The sequence below is a fragment of the Kogia breviceps genome, chromosome X (genome assembly GCF_026419965.1).
Source record: "Kogia breviceps isolate mKogBre1 chromosome X, mKogBre1 haplotype 1, whole genome shotgun sequence".
NCBI lineage: Eukaryota > Metazoa > Chordata > Mammalia > Artiodactyla > Physeteridae > Kogia > Kogia breviceps.
In genome coordinates, this window is record NC_081330.1 from 95,532,218 (window position 1) to 95,551,475 (window position 19,258).

The 19,258-nt window shown below is 34.0% G+C and overlaps 1 protein-coding gene across 14 annotated transcripts in view; it reads right to left on the reverse strand.

The window, feature by feature from the left end:
• Window positions 1-19,258, reverse strand: part of KDM6A (lysine demethylase 6A) — a 209,884-nt gene that overhangs the window by 69,072 nt on the left and 121,554 nt on the right. For 13 of the 14 annotated variants that reach the window (XM_059050561.2, XM_059050562.2, XM_067023730.1 and 10 more), the window contains 2 exons: window positions 9,392-9,446; window positions 5,269-5,303 (listed from right to left, as the gene is read on the reverse strand). In XM_059050561.2, the coding sequence (XP_058906544.1) occupies window positions 5,269-5,303; window positions 9,392-9,446 (90 nt within the window). Of the gene's footprint in view, window positions 1-5,268; window positions 5,304-9,391; window positions 9,447-11,476; window positions 11,499-19,258 lie in introns of those variants that run through there. The other variant, XM_067023732.1, reaches the window with a different exon arrangement.

Consider the following 19,258-nt stretch of genomic DNA (forward strand, 5'->3'; position numbering starts at 1 on the left):
TATTTAATTACTTTGCTGTTATTACAAATGGCAATATTTTCTAACAGTGTGCTCTCTAATTATTGTTGCTGAAAGCTATTAATTTCTGTATGTGTCTCTAATTGATTTTTCTTGTCTAACTGCATTGGTTAATACCTACAGTACAATAATGAGGAGTAATGATGACAGAGGACATCTTTTGCCTTGCTCCTGATTTTTGTGAAAATGCCTCTAGTGTTTCCCTTTAAATAAGATACTGACTTTGGAATTAAAGTACATTAATTTTATCATGATAGGAAAGTAACCCTTAATTCCTATGTCCAAGAGTATTTTTAATTGGGAATGGGAATTGAGTTTATCAAAGGCTTCTTCAGCATCTATGATGATAGTGACTTGTTTTTACCTTTAGCTCTATTATTATGATGCATGATATTAATAGATTTCCTAATATTCAATCAGCCTTGTATTCCCAGAATGAATACCACTTGGTCATAGTATATTATTTGCTTAATGAGGTAACAGATTGTTTGCTAATATTTTACTTAGTATTTTTATACCAATATTCATCAGTGATAATAGTTTGTATATTGATTCTTTTTTGTACTGTCTGTATCAGGCTTAGGCATCAATGTTACACTTGTTCCAAAAAGGAATGGGGGTAAACAGTATGTCACTTCCTCAAAAATTTTAACAGAATTACCACATGACCCAGTAATTCCACATCTGGGGGTATATATCAAAAAAAATGGAAAGGTGGGACAAAAACAAATATTTGCACACTCATGTTCACAGCAGCATTATTCACAACAGGCAAAAGTTGGAAGCCACACGAGTGTCCACTGACAGATGAATGGATGAACCAAATGTGGTGTATACATACAATGAAATATTATTCAGCCTTTAGAAGGAATGGAATTCTGGCACATGCTACAATATATACAAACCCTAAAGACATTATGCTAAGAGAAATAAGCCAGACACAAAAAGACAAATACTGTATCATTCCACTTACATGAGGTACCTAGAATAGTCAAACTCACAAAGACAAAAAGTAGAATAGTGGTTGCCAGGGGCTGGGGGGAGGGAGGAATGAGGAATTATTCTTTAATGGGTACAGAGTTTCAGCTTGGGATGATGAAAAAGTTCTAGATATGGATGGTGGTGATAGTTGCACAATAATGCGAATGTATTTAATGCCACTGAATTGTATACTTAACAAATGGCTAAAATGGTAAAGGTAATGTCAGGTATATTTTACAATTAAATAAAAAAGAAGACACCAAAGAACTGTGGCCTGTAGTTAATGTTTAGAAGCAGATTTTTGTTTCCATTATATTGTAAAAATATGCTATAGAATCAGTAAGTACAGAAAGGACTTTAATTATTATCAAACACATAAGTCTCTCACGGTCAGATTAAAAGCTGTTATAAGCCCCCTATCCATCTCAAAAAAAGGAAAAAGAAATGAGAAAGTTTCTCTCCATTTCTAGTGGTCTGGCATAATCTATAGAGTGCTAGGATTATTTGGTATTTAAAGGCTTGGTAGAATTCCCCTGTAAAACCATCTGGGCATGGTACTTTCTGTAGGGCATTACTTAATTTCTCTGTTTCTTTTTATGAAAATTGGCTTTTTATAACTTTCCTAACTCTAATGAGGTCAATTTCTCTAATCTGTATTTCCCTGGGAAACAGTCCACTTTATTTAAGTTTTCAAATTCATTTGCATACAGGTCTGCTAAGCAGTCTTATATGACTGTACTAATTTCTTCTGTTTCCATGGTTATCTTACTTTATGTATCTGTGCTTTATCTCTCTCATTTATCCTCCTGATCAAGTTAGTTTGTGGTTTATCTATTTTGTTAATTTTTTTCAGAATATTAAGGTTTTGACCTATTAATTAGATCTACTGTTTTTCTCTCCTTTTCACACTATTCATTTCTTTCAAAAAAAAAAAAATCTTTCTTCCTCACAATATTGTTTTCCTTACCATGATTTTTGTTTGTTTTGTTAACATATTTCCTCACACTGAACTAATCTTGAATTCATGGAAAAAAATCCTAGGTAATCATGACATACTTACTGCATCTTTAAATGTCAGCTGGAATTTATTTTTCTTTCTTTAGAATTTTTGGATTTGTACAATATGCATAAATGAAACCAGTCTACAGTGTTTCAGTAATAAACTACTGCTAGTTAGAAGACAATGTTAAAAATGAAACTAGTAATTCTTATCAACAGTTTTATTCATAATAACATTATTTGTTATTATCTCTCAAGGGAGAATAGTTAAATTAGCTACAGTACATCTCTGCAAAGGGATACAATACAGCTCTACATGTACTGATAGGGAATGATTTCCAAAATATAATACTAAGTTAAAAAAAAATTTAAACAAGATCAAGAGAGAACATATATAATGGGCTATTATTTCAGTAAAATAAAGAAAAACAAATATATGTGCAAACATATATATGGATTTGCTTTTATATACACTGAGATTCTCTGGAAGGATATAAAAAAACACTGGTCATGGTGGTTGGTGGCTTTCGGGAGGGGAATAGGTGGCCAGGGAAAAGGAGGGAGGAGGATACTATACTGTGTATTCTTGCAGGCACTTTCATTTTGGATTATCTACTCAAAAATAAGTAACACTGTAATAACAAAATTAAAAGGGAGAAATCCTTTAATCTTTAAAGGTTATTTAGGATTTAGATGGTGACTTGTTCAAGTTATTTCATTAAAATCAAGAAAAAGAAATGAAGGCCAGTTAATACTATTATTACTATTAGGAAAAAAAATGGTTCTGAGGGTCTCAGCTAATAAAATGGGAAAGGTAAATTAAATAATTGATATAAATATCCAATAATTCATAATATATTTACTTGGAGATATGACATTATACAGAGAAACAAAATTATCTTTATTTAGATAATCTAAGAATGGGTGTGGGTGAGTTGACATGATATCTCATTAAAATTACCCAAACCTAAACAGAACTACCATATGATCCAGCAATCCCACTTCTGGGTACAGGTATATTTCCAAAGGAAACAAAACCATTATCTTGATGAGATATCTGTACTCCTATGTTCACTGCAGGATCATTCATAAGAGCCAAGAATGGAAACAACCTAAGTGTCTGTCTCCAGATGGATCAAGAAAATGTGGTATATAAATACAATGGAATGATATTTCAGCCTTAAAAAAAGAAGGAAATCCTGGCATTTGTGACAACCTAGGTAAACCTGGAAGGAATTATGCTAAGTGAAATAAACCAGACAGAGAAAGACACATACTATATGATATCACTTATATGTGGATTCTTTTTTAAAAGGGGTGGGGGTTGGGAGTTGAACTAATAGAAAAGACAGTAGAAAGGGTTGCCAGGGGGTGGGGTGGAAGATATAGGGAAAGGTTGGTAAAAGGGTACAAACTTCCAGTTACAAGACGAATAAGGTCTGAGGATCTAACATATAATATGATGACTATAGTTGATAACACTGTATTGTACAACTGAAGTTTGTTAAGACAATCAAACTTAATTGTTCTCACTGCCCCCACTTTAGAGATGTGAGGTGATGGGGGTGTTAATTAACTCAGTGGGGGAAATCATACATATATCAAATCATCACATTGTATACTTTGTAGGTAAACCTTTTGTTTCCCTTAATTTTTCATGTGAAAATAAAAATCCTTGTTATAAGCACTGGAGTAGAGATTTTTCAATCCTTTCATGTGCTTACAGTGTCATCTTCCTGTCATCTAATAATTATATACTCTGCCTAGCACAAATTTTGTTCTTTTTGTTTTGCTTAATCTTAATAGGCACTAAAATTTATCAAATGAAAGAATCAGTGGGGGAAGGGTCCAGTACCCACATTACCTTCACGAGATTAAAAAAAAAATTAACACCAACAGACAACTTCTCATCAGAAACAATGAAAACCAAAAGACAATGGAATGTAAATTTTAAAGCGGTGAAATAAAAATAATCAAATAGAATTCCATCTCAAGCAAAAAACATTCATTAAAAAGAAAGGCAAGTGCTCGCTTCGGCAGCACATATACTAAAAAAGAAAAAAAAAAAAAAAGAAAACAGGCAAGATAACATCTGCTTTACCTAATGACAGACCAGAGAAATCTCACTAAGAACTAGAAAAGCTGGGAAAAAATCAGAGCTCATCCTTTTGAAGACAGCAGAGATCTCCTGAGGTAATGAAAACAGAAGGAGTTAAGACTCCAGGGAAAGAACTTTGGAGAGGAAGCTTATTTCTATAGCTGCTTTCACCCTGGGCCTTTACTGATTTGGCAAAAATCAGCAGTTGGCAGGAGGCTGGGATTAGCGTTGGCAGGTAAAGACTCTGATCCACAACATGAATGTAATTCTCAAATGCATCCTCTCAAGGTGGATAAAATCCCTAGATTAGTAGAGTATCCAAACCTGAGTGTGCATCAATTGAGTCAGTGGATGTGCGTGCATGTGTGTGTGAGTGCGAGTACGCACGGGGGCGGGAAGGGTGGGCGTGCGCACAGATGGAGGTGTCCAGGAAACAGATGTTAATTGTTTAGACCACCCCATGGTGGCTCCAAAACAAAACAGAACTTAGAAATTATGCAGAAATATAACAGTATTTTTTTTCTAAAAAGCTGTTATAAAAATTGGTTTTGGGGTAAACTATGATTACCTAATATTTAGCCTCATACCAACTTATGCCTGATTTTCCATACCACTGCCTACCTAGACTAAATGTCTATGTTTTATGTCCTTTATCATATAACTAAGCAAAATCTGCCATACATAAAAATAAAATTTTCTAAAATTAAACTAAAGTTTTTTAAATACAGCAGCCATAAAAGTAACGGTAATGACATGAAGAGGTTACTAATATGCCTTTCAAACAGTGATATGTGGAAGGGATATTTTAATCTTAAGAAAAAGTGAAACTAAAAACAATGCATTATAACAACCATCTATAAACATTTCGAAAAGAAAACTAGGCATTTCACATCAAGAATAAGAGAAATCTTCTTAAATACAGCCATTTAAGCCTGCAGATAGTTTGAGTTTAGAGGCAAATCATATTGAATGAAACACCTTTGTACACAACAAGCACTCTGTGTAATAAATGTAACACTAAAGCAAAATCTTGACCACATTTAATGAGTATAAAATGTATGTAAGAAGTAATGCCCAGAACTCCATTAAATTATCTGTATATCTGATTCCACTTAAAATGGTATGGGTGATAATTTTTGTTTGTTTTAAGTAAGCTAAGTTAAAACACTTACCTGGGTTTCATATAAGTGGGCAATGTGAAATTGAACTGCAAAGATGACGGAAAACAAGAATCAATAATAATACAGCAGTGTTTGGGTAAATTTAATTAAGAATATAAAATGTAAAATATAAGCACCATCTCTACTACACAGATTTAAGTAATTATAGAACATAACTTTTATTTTTAATAGCACAGAAAACATACACGAACATGATAAGAAACCACATGTATTCACTGTTGGCCGTTACTAAATTCTGTCAATGTAATTATTAAAATTAATATTAAAATCTAAAGCAAGTGGGTATACTTCTTGCAAAGTTCAAAATGGCAACATTAAGCAAATGAAAAAGACTTTTATAACCTATACATTTCAAAACATGGTATTTAAAACCTGAGTTACAAGTCAAAAACGAAAAGTGTTTGATTAAAAGAACAAAAATACCCTCTAATTTTTTTCCTTATACTGTATTTCATATCAATGTTTATAAAGAAGTCACAGACAAGGGTGATACTAGTAATAACACACAGAGGAAGTAAGTTACATTTCTCTATCAGTTCTTCATAATCTTTTTTAAAACTCAAACCACTTGGAAGGCAAGAATAGTAAACAGTCTTAACATTAACAAGTATCTCTTGAAAATCAAATAAAAATATACATATTTCAGCTTTTATTTTCAGCTCTTCCTGATACTACACCACCAGAATATGAATGATTCAACAAAAGCAACAATGAACCAGGAATCAAAACTGGATTCTGGTTTATTTAAATAATATGATTTTCATCCTTCAATGACAAATCTTTTTTTTAATGTTCTATCTACCTGGATTTCATAGTTGAATTTCATAGTTGAATTTCAAGTTGAATTTCTACCTGGATTTCATAGTTGAATTTCTGGGAGCCTTTCAAAATTATATGCATAATATATACGTGGATCTTTAAAAACAAGGTCCACAGCTATCATTAATTTCTCATCGCCATCATAAATTAACTCTCTCACTGACTCCCATAACTGTAAGAATCACCTGGGACAGGCTTACTAAAAATAGAGATCCCTGAGATTATATTCAGTGATCCCAGGCAAGGCCTGGAGAGGTGCCTTTTTATTTAGTTCTGCAAGGGATTCTGATACCTGTTCCTAGACCAGCACCTGGGAAGAGCTGAAGTAAATAAGCATAAAGACCAAAACAAAATATATAATGAACTTTAATATCAAACAACATTTTTGGATCAAAAGTAAAGTACGGCCCTCTCCATATATAATCATTAAATAGTGCATGTTAAATAATCAGAAATGAGGCAAAATAAAAACATCACCTTTAAAAGCTGAAAACCAACATTTTGTGAAAAGCACATAAAAATAATAATAAAAGTTCTACAGATATAAATATCCCCTTTACCTATATCTGTTGAGGGGTTTTCTTATTTCCTAGTCCCCTTTTCCAACACAGCTCTCCTTGAGAGTTCCAGTCCATCTCACCTCACTACATCATTAGAGGGAGACTGGGTTACAGGTTAAGAGAATGAGGAAGAGATGGAAAATCTACGCCCTTCTCCCCTCAATCTTCCTACTCCTCTAACAAAGGTGACATGGAAAGGTCACATGGAAGAAAAGATCAGCAGCACGGTGGCATTCTATTACCATCCCAAACTTCCTCCAGGCTCAGCAAGGGCTTCCCTATCCCATGAGTTACTAAATCCAGTATCATCTTTTGTGGTATGAAAACCAATCTATATTTAAATTCTTAAAAGTCCTCTTCAAAGTGGAACATAACCATACAACTAAGAAAAAGTTCCACTTGGCAAGTCTCAATTAGAGGTAGAAAGTTTTAACAAATATTGCCATAAAACGTTCTGAAATTAAACTTTTTTCAGAAATGCATTATTTTTAGAATTAATAGAATTAATTAAATCTAGAAGGAACAATTTTATCCCAAGGGGCAATCATATAATGAGAAGTCTCACATCACCATGATTCTACTTTCAAAACACAAACTGTAATTAACCCTTCTTAAATAGCTCTAGAAGCAGCAAGTGTATCTACTTATTTTCTTTAATTGCATAAATGAACTGTGCCATAAAACAGAAATCTCATACAGACTTTTTTTTTAAAGCTCACTTTACTTTCTAAAATCTTCTGAATTTTGTAGCATGACAAAGTAACATGGAAGATTTCAAAAAACAGTCATCTGGCATATCTAAATAGGTAATGATATAAAAAATTCAAAGAGAAATAAGTTTTACAAAGATAATAAAGAGCCTGATGTTTAAACAGTAATAATATCTAGCTCAAATTAAGTAGTCTGTGTTTGCTAGTGCTCTGTGAGACATCAGCCATTATTACCATGGTATCAAGTAGCTTTGTTGATTGTCAAAAATAAACTACCCGAATCAACTGGACTATAATGGCCTAATGTCTCTAAATAAAGCACATGCCCTTCCATTAGAGTGACCAACCTTTTAGCACTCAAAGTTCTGAGTCTGGGGAAATGTCTCAGTCCTGTGCAAAACAGGACATTGGTCACCCTCCCTCTTATTTCCCTTCTCAACAACCAAAAGAAAGAGAGTCATGGTAAGCTCGAAAATGTATTCATGATTGTTCAAACTGTCCTCTTCAAATTCAACAAGATCTGCCCTGTGGTCCTCATTCTACATAGGTGTTTTCCTTCAGGAGCAATGATCTACAAGTAGGATTTAACTTCAACGGAGTAGAATAAAATGAGGATTTACAAAAATATTTAGTTTGAAATTTATGTAACGTCCCTCAAAGGTTATCATTCAAACTGACAAGTACGTATGAAAGTTAGTTTTTAGGCACTAGCTACAATCAATTAAATGAAAATCAGATTTTTTTCTTATTCCCATAAATTAATTTTAAAAGGATTTTAAGGGTTTATATTCTAGATGGTTTACATAACCTGGATATATAATTAAGGAAAAAGTATAAAAATTAACACTTTATAAATAAATATATCAATGAGGTAAATCCTTTTTCTAATTTATCCTCATCTTAGAAACTAAAATATTGCTGCATTTGTTACCTTCCCACCATTTGTTCTGGAAATACACTGATCAGTACTAAATCCTGAGTTTCATTTAAAGAAAATAGAATTCTTTTAAGTTTTCTCAGAAAATTGCATTTAGTAGATTTATGAGATAATTGGTCTAGATAATGATTTAATCCACACTATGTCTTAATTCATGTTATATGCAAGTTATATTCAAATTTCGACCGTTTTTTTCACTGATTCAATCATTTGGGGGCATTTTTACCACTGAGACTTCTCTTCACTAAACTCCTTTCTATATGGTTAAAAAATGAAGTCACTTACAGCAAAATACTGACTCTGTAAAATCTAGAATCTTTTTACTGATCTGAAATTTTCATGAAGAATGACTCAATTTTTCATACACTCTAATTATAAATTTTATTGTTCAAGTAAGAAAGTTTTAAAGAAATCCAGCTTGAATCCAAGGCATATTCTTTAAATTTTTATTGGCTACCTTAAAGTACACTAAATAAATATGCCAACACATACTTATTAATAAACATATCATAATCAACCCAATCTGCTTTTGGAAAGAAACATACACAGAAGCCGAAAATAAATGTCTAAAGAAAACCACTGTATCAGAACATGCTTCACACATTCTTTTTTAATTAACTGAAAAGTCTCACCTCAATCTTTATGTATGATGCTTAAAACTATAATAGAAAGTCAAAGTATATCTTCATAATTACCAATAATTTTAATACCACAAAGCCCAAATCAGTGACCTAACACATATGAATCTTTGTATACTCAGTTTTCCTAAGATTGGCAAACCCTGTTTTTAATCCCCCCAAGTCATCTACGATGTAATTAATACACAAATAATCAATCTTGTTCACTAGCACAGATAATTTAATTCAACAACCCAGTTCACTGGCATATCTATTTTAGACACAGGCTGCTGCTCATAATAACTGGTCTCACATGTTCCATTTGTACAAGTAGCCATGGCAACAAATACAGTTAGATTCAACAATTCTAGGGGAAAAAAAATTACACAGGATTTATGACTATTATTACTATTATTTGCCATGAAGTGATCTGAACACATGCAGAGAACTATGGTACTTAGTAATACTTACTTTCAGCATTGGACAAAGTGCAGGGATTACAGTCAACCAAAGCTAACTGAAAATGCTGCAAGAAGAGAGTGAGAAAATTAATGCACTAAATTCAATCACATAAATGTATTTCAAAATAATTTTCAGGTATATAAGGTCTAATATAATAATGAAACTATGCTATGCAAATAAAACATACTAGACAACCAACTAGCTTTATCTTGAACATTTATTGCTCGCAACAAACATGTTGCTGAATATTTTCTTCAAACAGTTGAGAATAGACAATTGGGGTAAGAATTAACTTGATATCAAGTTATCCTACATAAAATTTTGTTTATATGGAAAAAGAATCAGGTTTTTAAGTCTTCTAGTAAATAGGAAGTATTAGGTATAGAACACATCATTATTTTAAAAACTGAAAGTAGATGTTCAATGGTATTAATGTATTAAACATCACTATCTCAAAATGATGTGGTTTTTTTAAAAAAAATAATGACTATGAGAATTATCATAAAGGGTAAAACTATCTGCCCTTACTGATTCTTCAATAATTACTGTATTTAGTGTCTTGTAAAAGTATCTGAAGTACCACAAAGAATGCATCAAATAGCCACACAAAACCAATGCACATAAAGAAAACCACCGATACACATTTCAGTAAACTAAAGGGAGATGAGGGAGTAGGGTGGGGATGAGTTTCATTTCTAGTATCTAAACCAAATGCAAAATAGATGTACATAAATCAGCAGAAATAACTATCAATTATGATCATCAACCCCCAAACCTGAAGATGCCATAGTAAAATATCTAGCACCCATCCATCTTTGCAACCAACAGAAATGAATGAAATGCAATTATCCTTTTAGAATGTACATGCTATTATATGTGTAGGCAATATTAAACCAATAATAATTTACAGCATCCACTTGTAATAATGTCATATAAGCCTGCCCCCCCCAAATACATGTCAAATTCAAGGTTTAACACTTATCTTTAAGAATACAAATCATCATCAAGAACACTGGATGCCATCTGGCATCTAGTGTATCAACATTAAATCTGCTACATAAACTAAGAGAAGGCATACAAGTACTAGAAGTGGTATAAAATATTTAAAATTTTAAAAAAGGTAAATCTCTTTGAACTCTTCTAAAAAATATTTCTAGAAATGTATATTCAAATTTTCTGAGTCTCCACAAATTTTTACCATTAAAAGTCATCAAAAGCCAAAGTATACACCATTTTCTAAAAATTACCACTTATCTACAATCCAAATGCCTAAAGAGTTATATTTTTTTAACTGCTGGATAAACTGAAAATTGGTATGTACAATGACAACTTCTAGATATAAGCCCAAAAAGAACTTTCTTTATCAAAACTTCCTTATCAAGAGAAATCATCATCAGCAAGCTTTTAGTACTATATTTCAGAACAGAATCAACAAAACTGCACTTGGTCAACTAGAACTCTCAATTAACAAAAATAAACTAATGTCAGCTACCCAGTGTTACAATGAAAGAAAAATTAGAAGGCATAATTTGGTATGAATCAGTAGTTGTTACATTCATTCATGAATGTCTGTTATGTGCTTACATAATTAGGCTAGCCTACATTTGCAGTACTCTTAATATTTAAGGGTTGTAATATTCTGAATGGGCAAGCGACTAATGAAATGACTATGATCCTTAAATGTTAAATATTTAATCCATTCAACAAATACTTCAAGACCCTATAATGTCCTTAGGACAATGCAGATACTAGGGACACAACGATCAACAAACCAAAAGTGAAAAATTATTTGCCGTGATTGACCGACCGAATGAAAAAAAATCCAACATCTGAACACTTCAAGAACTGCTTTTATTTTCCCCTGGCCTACAAAGCAGATTGTTATGTCCTCAAACATCCTTTTAGCGTGCTACCATAGCAATAGAAAACAGACTATTTTAAAAAGTGAGTACTATGAAAGCAAAGCACGCTTTATAACCAGTTGTTTTCCTCTAGACAAAAAGAGGCACAGCAGCCACACATTCAGACTACTATATTTCTAAGCCTAATCTATCCTGCCAGCATAAATTAATACTTAGATAAAAGAAAACAGACCTTTCCAAGCTGAGTCGAAGGATACAAACTGACCTGCAAAGAAACACCCTTTAAGATGGCAGTATTTTAGTTTTGCTATTTCACTGAAATCCCACGAAGAGCAGAGATGCATAATTCGAATTGCCCAACCTACATTTCATCTATCAATATTCAAGGTCCTGCAGCAAAAACTGGCAGAAGTAGTTATGGACCATGTTTTACATAATTATCAATCAATCTTAAAATCAGCAATGAAGTCACTGACGCACCATTTCAAACCCAAAATATGAAATATTAAACATTTCCAAACCACAATGATGTCTAAAAATTAACTCAGCAAAAGAGCACATATTCAAAAACAGGCATGTGAGAATGAAAGAACTTACAGAATAACTACTTAAGTTTAAGAAACTAAGAATAGCCACACAAAACCACCCCACATAAAGAAAACCACTGATACACCTTTCAGTAAACTAAAGGGAGATGAGGGACTAGGGTGGGGATGGCATGACTTCACAGTTTCATTTCCAGTATCCAAACCGGATGCAAAAATAGATGTATCTTTAACATATAAATCAGCAGAAATAACTATCAACTATGATAATCAGCCCCAAACCTTGAAGATGACATGGTAAAATATCTAGCACCCATCGCTGCAACCAACAGAAAGAGTTAGGAAATAACTGTACCTCACACCGAAATATTGCAGTACTGAAACTAACTACCGCTGTGTGAAGTACTTACTACGCAGTAGAGGCTTCTGCAGTTCACAGACTATATACAAACCACAAGGCAGAAAGCATTCTATAGAAAATTAATTTCCAAGCAAGAAGATTTACCTAAGACTTTATTTTTCCTAATGTTAACAGTGATTTCCTTTTAATAGCACTTCTGGTCCAATTTAGTACAAGGTTCAATTCATTACAATTTCTGTTGACATCTTTATCACCAAAGTCACTTTCTCTTTAAAAGGTTTTGACTTGTTCAATATTTCAAAATAACTTTATAGTATTTCGCTTTCTATACACTAAGGAACTTGATTTCTATCTGGAGGGGGAAATCTATATTGATGTAATTAACACAAAAAACTTGAGTTTCAAGACTTTATTTCTCTTTAAAGAGTTTTACTTCTAGTTATATAGTCTGTGATTATCTCACAATCTTTTCAACTGTAGAACCCTCCAACTGTATTCCCAACTCTGAAGACAAGCAATGAGATAACTTTTCATAATTGACAAATTATGGTTGTATGTATAAATTATTAATATGGAGCAATGTTTGGATTCCAGATCCAATCTTGGATTTTCTGATTCAGTGGGTTGGGGATCACACCCTGTGAACCATATTAAAGCTTCTACAAATTATTCCAGTGCACAGTCAGGGTTAAATGCCAGTATTTAAAACTTGTAAATTGTGTGCTTACCTCCAAAAGCCTTACTTCAGTCTATGTAGACAAGGTATGTGTAGTCAATACTGCTGTCTATATTCAATTAAAGCAGACACAGCTTTTTAGGAATAAAATGTTGGCAACAGGTTTTTACTCTATGCCAGGCACTCTGTTATGGCTATGCATCTATGCAATTGAATAAAAGGCTCACAGAAATTAATGTCCTAATAGAAGTTTAAAAGACAGTTCCATAGCGGAGTCCAAAGGATATAGCTGAGGGAAGAAAAGAGGTCCTTCAGTGTGAGGAAACGACTTATGTGTACACAGCCCTTATGAAACAGGGTTTTATGGACCGTTTAAGTGGGAGAAGGGAAGGTGTCAGGCACTCTTGCAGGTCAAAGGCAAATTATTTTTTCTTTTTCATTTTTACAGATTGCCACAATTTTGAAAGTATGATTTAAAACCAACAAACTTCATTCCTAAAACTAATAGTCTATGATAAATGAATGAAACTAGGGAAATGCCTTAGGGTGTGATGGTACTTACTTTAGGGATTTAGTCTCTGAAAATAAGATACAGAACTAAAACTGATAAGTTCTGGTAACGTTTATGAGCCACCATGCCTGGCCAAGCTGATCTGATGGAGATTCTCCCAAAGCCCTCAAACTCAGTTCTTCCACTCTCTTTGTAATACAAGATTATTACAAGAGTTTCAAGGAAGGACTCTACTGCACCAATGACTAATAGTTAATGGATCCTGGCAATCATGACTCAAAAGAGGCTCCTTCTTTTCAAGTTTACCAATCTGGTCTCTTCCAAGACTTTCTTTAACAAAACAGTAAGACAAAAGACATTCTATACTGAAGATGTTCAAAATCTTATTTCTAGCCCTTCTTTTCAGCTCCAAACTTATACCTGTCTATACCAACATCTGATATCCCTCAGGTACCTCCAACTTGATAAACTCCCAAATGACCCATCTCCATTTAGAGGATTTTCGCGTCCCAATCCCAAAACCTGCTGCTATTTTCTTTATCCCCTACTTTAGTTAACAGAAAAGTGATTCAAGCCAATAAATGGGGAATCTCTACCCATACTGAATCTGTTAATAAATTAACTCCTTTATTAAAACTCCTTAAGATCTCTAGGATGTGTTACCTTTTATCCATCCATCCATGCAGCCATCCTATGAGAACCCATTTACTCTACAGATCTTGTTCACCTTTCTTCCTGTAACTGGGTCCTACCTAGTCTCCCAATTCCTCCTTTCTACCACATTTTATAAAAGTACAGGTATGCAACCGATTAGAAATTCTAAAACACTGGTTCTAGTATATGTCTAATCTGTGTACACAAATGATCAGAATATGTACTGACTTAATTTTCAAGTTCTTTAAATCTAGTGTACAATTTGAGTTCATATCAAAATAAGACTAATATGTACACAAATACAAAGCGAACATAACATATTTTATAAAGGGGATAATGTAACAATTTGCATTGTAAAATGCTATTTTGGAACATAATCTTTAAAAAAAATGTGACATTGGATACACTGAATGCTTCATAAAGCTGCATTTGAAGATCAAATATTTACAACCACAAATTTAAGTAGTTATCAGTAAACACCAAAAAATGCTTTTTGATTAGAAACAACTTCTTGTAGTTAAAATGTATTTGAAGAGAGAAACCTGACACGGGAAACCTGGACTCATCACAACCCCTCAGCATCAGAGAGGATGGTTACTGCACATCTATGAGCAGTCATGTCCTTTTCAAACATGTATTTGAAGAACTGAAGTACTTCAGCTATTTACACTACTTCGCACTTGAAAGTATGTAACAGAACTCAGGGCAGAAATAAATAACAAATGGAAAAACAAAACTGGGCAGGCAGAGTGAAGTGGAGAAAGCATTATTAAGTGGTTAGATAAACCAATTAGCAGATCACCTCATACCAGATAATATCTAGAAAAGATTAAAAGGTAAAGTATAAGTTGATGAACAGCAGAAAAAGGAAACATCAGGTAAACGAGTTCTGTCCACAAATGAGGAAAAATGGACAGAAGACAAAATAAACAGCAGTGACCATCCTCTGCCAAAAGGAACAAGGACATTATACTCAGGTGAAACCAAGTTCCACTGCCAAAGTGGGAATTGGGGTGGTGACGTTTTAAGGTAAAAACATGAAAGTAGTAGATAACTAGATCTAATGCACAGCATAGAGATTATAGTAAACAATACTGTACTATAAACTTCAAAGTTGCTAAGAGACAGATCTTAATTGTTCTCACCAAAAAAAAAAAAGATAATAATGTGACATGGTAGAGGTGTTAGCTAATGCTATGGTAATGTTCATTTTGCAATATATAAATGTATCAAATCAACACATTAAACTTACTCAAAGTTGTACGCCAATTATACCTCAATAAAAAATTAAAAATTTTTAAAAGCCTCGAATTTTCAAAAAGCCAGCTGGCAGAGTTAAGCTATTGAACATCATGAAGGAAACAGCACAGGAGTGGGTTTGGAGAAATAATAGCAACTTTTATTATCTTTAGACAACTGAACTAATAAAAATATGCTGTTAAAGCTTCAACAACAACAAAAAATATTACAGATATCTTAGAAACGTAAGGCCTGGTTAAAATTAATTTAATAGCTAGTATTCAAATTCTCAGCAAGCACTTTTATAATACATGGAGTTCATAGTATCTTAATTATACAAAACAAATGATTTATACATTCCACATTAATGAATAATAAAAGTCGAGGCATTTCAGATTCCAAAAGTGGTTTCTAAAAGGAAATACATATCATCATGCCTTTACTTATTCTTTCTGCCTTAATATCTTGGCATAAAAAAAAATGACAATAAAATTCCTGAGTCTATATAAAGGATATGAGATTAAATCAGATACCTGGAAATGGAGTTTTCTAGAGAAAAAGTATAAAAAAAATAAAAAGTGGAAATGCTATTTCACTCAGAAGTTTCATGACTGGTAGCTGAATGAACTGGTGAACAGGGGGCATCTAGAGAAAACTGCACTGTCAGTTTGTGTAAAAAGAATTCTGTTAAGAGATGACAAATAAAATCAGCCTCTTTTTTTTCTTCCCAATGTTTCCAGCCAATCCTATGAGGCGTTTTGTAATTTTATAGCCTCTTCCATTTCATTAATCTATCCATTCAAGAAACACTAAGCACCTGGTAAAATGCCAAGCTAACATACAAGTCTCATTTGAGTTTAACCCATTTCCTTAGAATCATCTCTTGTATTCATAATTCTCATCTTCCTAACCCTTTCATATTAATCCCTTCAATCAGCACTTATCATCTTCAAATATCAAATTATAAGGGGACTTACACTGGTATCCCAGCCAACTATCCACAAGTTCCCATAAAAAAGCCACCCTCGGGCTTCCCTGGTGGCGCAGTGGTTGAGAGTTCGCCTGCCGATGCAGGGGACACGGGTTCGTGCCCCGGTCCGGGAAGATACCACATGCCGCGGAGCAGCTAGGCCCGTGAGCCATGGCCGCTGAGCCTGTGCATCTCCGCAACGGGAGAGGCCACAACAGTGACAGGCCCGCATACTGCAAAAAAAAAAAAAAAAAGCCACCCTCTTTACATTTAAAAATCCAAGAAAGTTCTAATGCTGACATATTTTAGGGAAACTTAAATATGTAAATATTAGGAAGAATTTTTTAATAATCTTCATTAAATTAAATAGATGCATTGGCATTAACTGAAGATATGGGTGTTATCACATCTTATTTTACATATATTAGCTTTATATGAGGGAAATAATTTTAATAGTCTGCCAGGGTGTAAAACTTAGAGGCATTATATAAAACTATTTGTCAAAATAGGTGTGCTTCTACTGAAGTAATGACAGCACACTGCCTCAAATACATAACAAATGTAAGCAATTATCATTAATATCATTAAAAATAAAATAATATTCTGAATTATATGGAGGTTAAACAGGCAACCAATCCCACCCGGGGGGATATTTTCTGAAGCACGAAAGAAAAACAACAAAATATCAGGTAGAAATGTCACCCTGAAATGGACTCTGGTTCAGATAGTACTAAACTAGTTAATAAATTAAGAATTGGTACCTCTACCACTCAACTAAACACATGAAATCTTTATTGGCCAATTTAATGGAAAAATAACACCATCTGATTGAAAAGTAAGCTGGGCATTAACTTCACATTTCTGAGGATGGGCAGGGTGACAAAAATACAAGTATTCAATTCTAGGACGGGAAAACGGATTTCACACAAACAATATCTATACTGGCCCCAAATCAGAGGAGTTTTAGACATGGTAGATAAACTGAGAACCAAAAAAGAAGGGCTGAAAAAACTTATTTGTCAGATACTTCGATATGTATATTATTTAATCTTTATAACAATCCTGTGGAGTAGGTACAGTTATTCCAGTTCTACAGACACAAAGAGGATCAGAAAAGTTAGGCATCTTGCCCTAAGTCACACAATTAGTTTACTGGCAGGGGCAAATTTTAAAACCCAATTTGCCTGCTCTGAGAGCTGTTTACACAGTACCAAAACAGAATGAATCTGCTTCAGAAATACATTTTGGGAGAAAAGTTATTACCAGAGATAGAAATAAAACAGGAGGCCCTGGAATGCATTTCATGTGTGGGTGAAAAGAAGGAATCTACTATGAAAATAAACTGTATTTTATTTAAATATTTTACCATCTAAAACATACTGTATATGTTGTATCTCTCCATCCCAGAGGGAAAGGAAATGAGGCAGAGAAGACCAGATCTGTAATGGACAGATTGTATGTACCACTCCCATACCAAAATACTCTTTTTACCCACCCCCCACTCTCTATTAGACAGAAACAGTGTATTTAGGAAATCAAGCTCTGCTCAAAAACTGGGCATAACTGGTCTAAGAATAACCACACCTTTGATAAGGAATCACTGAGAAGAGCCACGTGGTCTAATTCTGGCCAATGAGATGCAAAGTGAAGTATTCTTGAAAAGATCAAAAGGAAGTCAGGATCTTTCTCCTCTATAGCACGATAAATCAGGTATTTACTGAGCACTTACTATATGCCAACACTATACTAAGCATCTATACCACTACTCTACATTATAGAGTAACTCTATAATGTAGAGTAGTGGTATAGGTGCTTTTCTTTATGAGACATTGAAAAAGAAATCATCTCACTGTGTACCTGGCAACCAGCCTTAAGAATAAGCCAACAGGGCTTCCCTGGTGGCGCAGTGGTTGAGAGTCCGCCTGCCGATGCAGGGGACACGGGTTCGTGTCCCGGTCCAGGAAGATCCCACATGCCGCGGAGCGGCTGGGCCCATGAGCCATGGCCGCTGGGCCTGCGCATCCGGAGCCTGCGCTCCGCAATGGGAGAGGCCACAACAGTGAGAGGCCCGCGTACCACCAAAAAAAAAAAAAAAAGAATAAGCCAACAAAGAACAGAGAAGAAAATGAATCCTTAGTGAAACACTGGATCAGCTGAACCAACCAATCCTGAAGGCTGGACTTTACATTACATAAGCTACTTTTTTTTTTTTGTCATTTTAACCAGCTTCAGTTGGAGTTTTCTGAGGTTGCAGTCCATAGCATCTATAGCAATACACTGTGCTAGGAAACAACTTCATGTAGTGGAAAAGTCATCAGAGGCTCCACATCTATCCATAAAGGTAAAATACTAGCCAGTCCACTGTAGGAAAACTGAAGGCCACCTAAGAAGAATGGGGCATATCATTCCTTCTGATTCCTACCTTCACTTACACTAAATGCTAAGCACTTACAGTAATAAACTGAAATACCTCCTCTTCAACTACAAATGTTCATGCCTAAAATCCTCCTGAAAATAGACAAGGAATACTGGAGAGAAGCCTTAAAAAGCCAATGTCAAGATGAGATAAAAATCAAATGAAACCTTCTCATTATGGGGAAGAGAAATATCAAGGACTCCTGAAATTCTTTTCTATGTTCATGGAAATGAAACAAACTTCAGAATGGTATCAAGTATTTTAAATAAATGGAAGAAAGGCCCCAAACCAGAAGACTGCACTTACTTAAGGCAATCTTGCTAAAATCGCTATGACTTGAAAGTTTGTTAGCCTTTATGCCTGAACAAATTAAAAGTTGTATACAGGAAGGTTTCTGTTGAACAGGAGTAAGCAAGAACACTTTGAATTAGCCATGGAACACTGCCCAACACTGTTTCGCCTGATTAAAGGGGATTTTAAATATTGCCACCTTCATGGAAAGAGAGTTTTGAATCCATAGAATTGTTTAAGGTACCACTGTACTGATATTTAGACGTAGCCACATTCCATAATTTGGGACAAATCTCATTACCTTTTTCCACTCAAATATATTTCCTGAGCAACACTTAAACTTCTGCAACA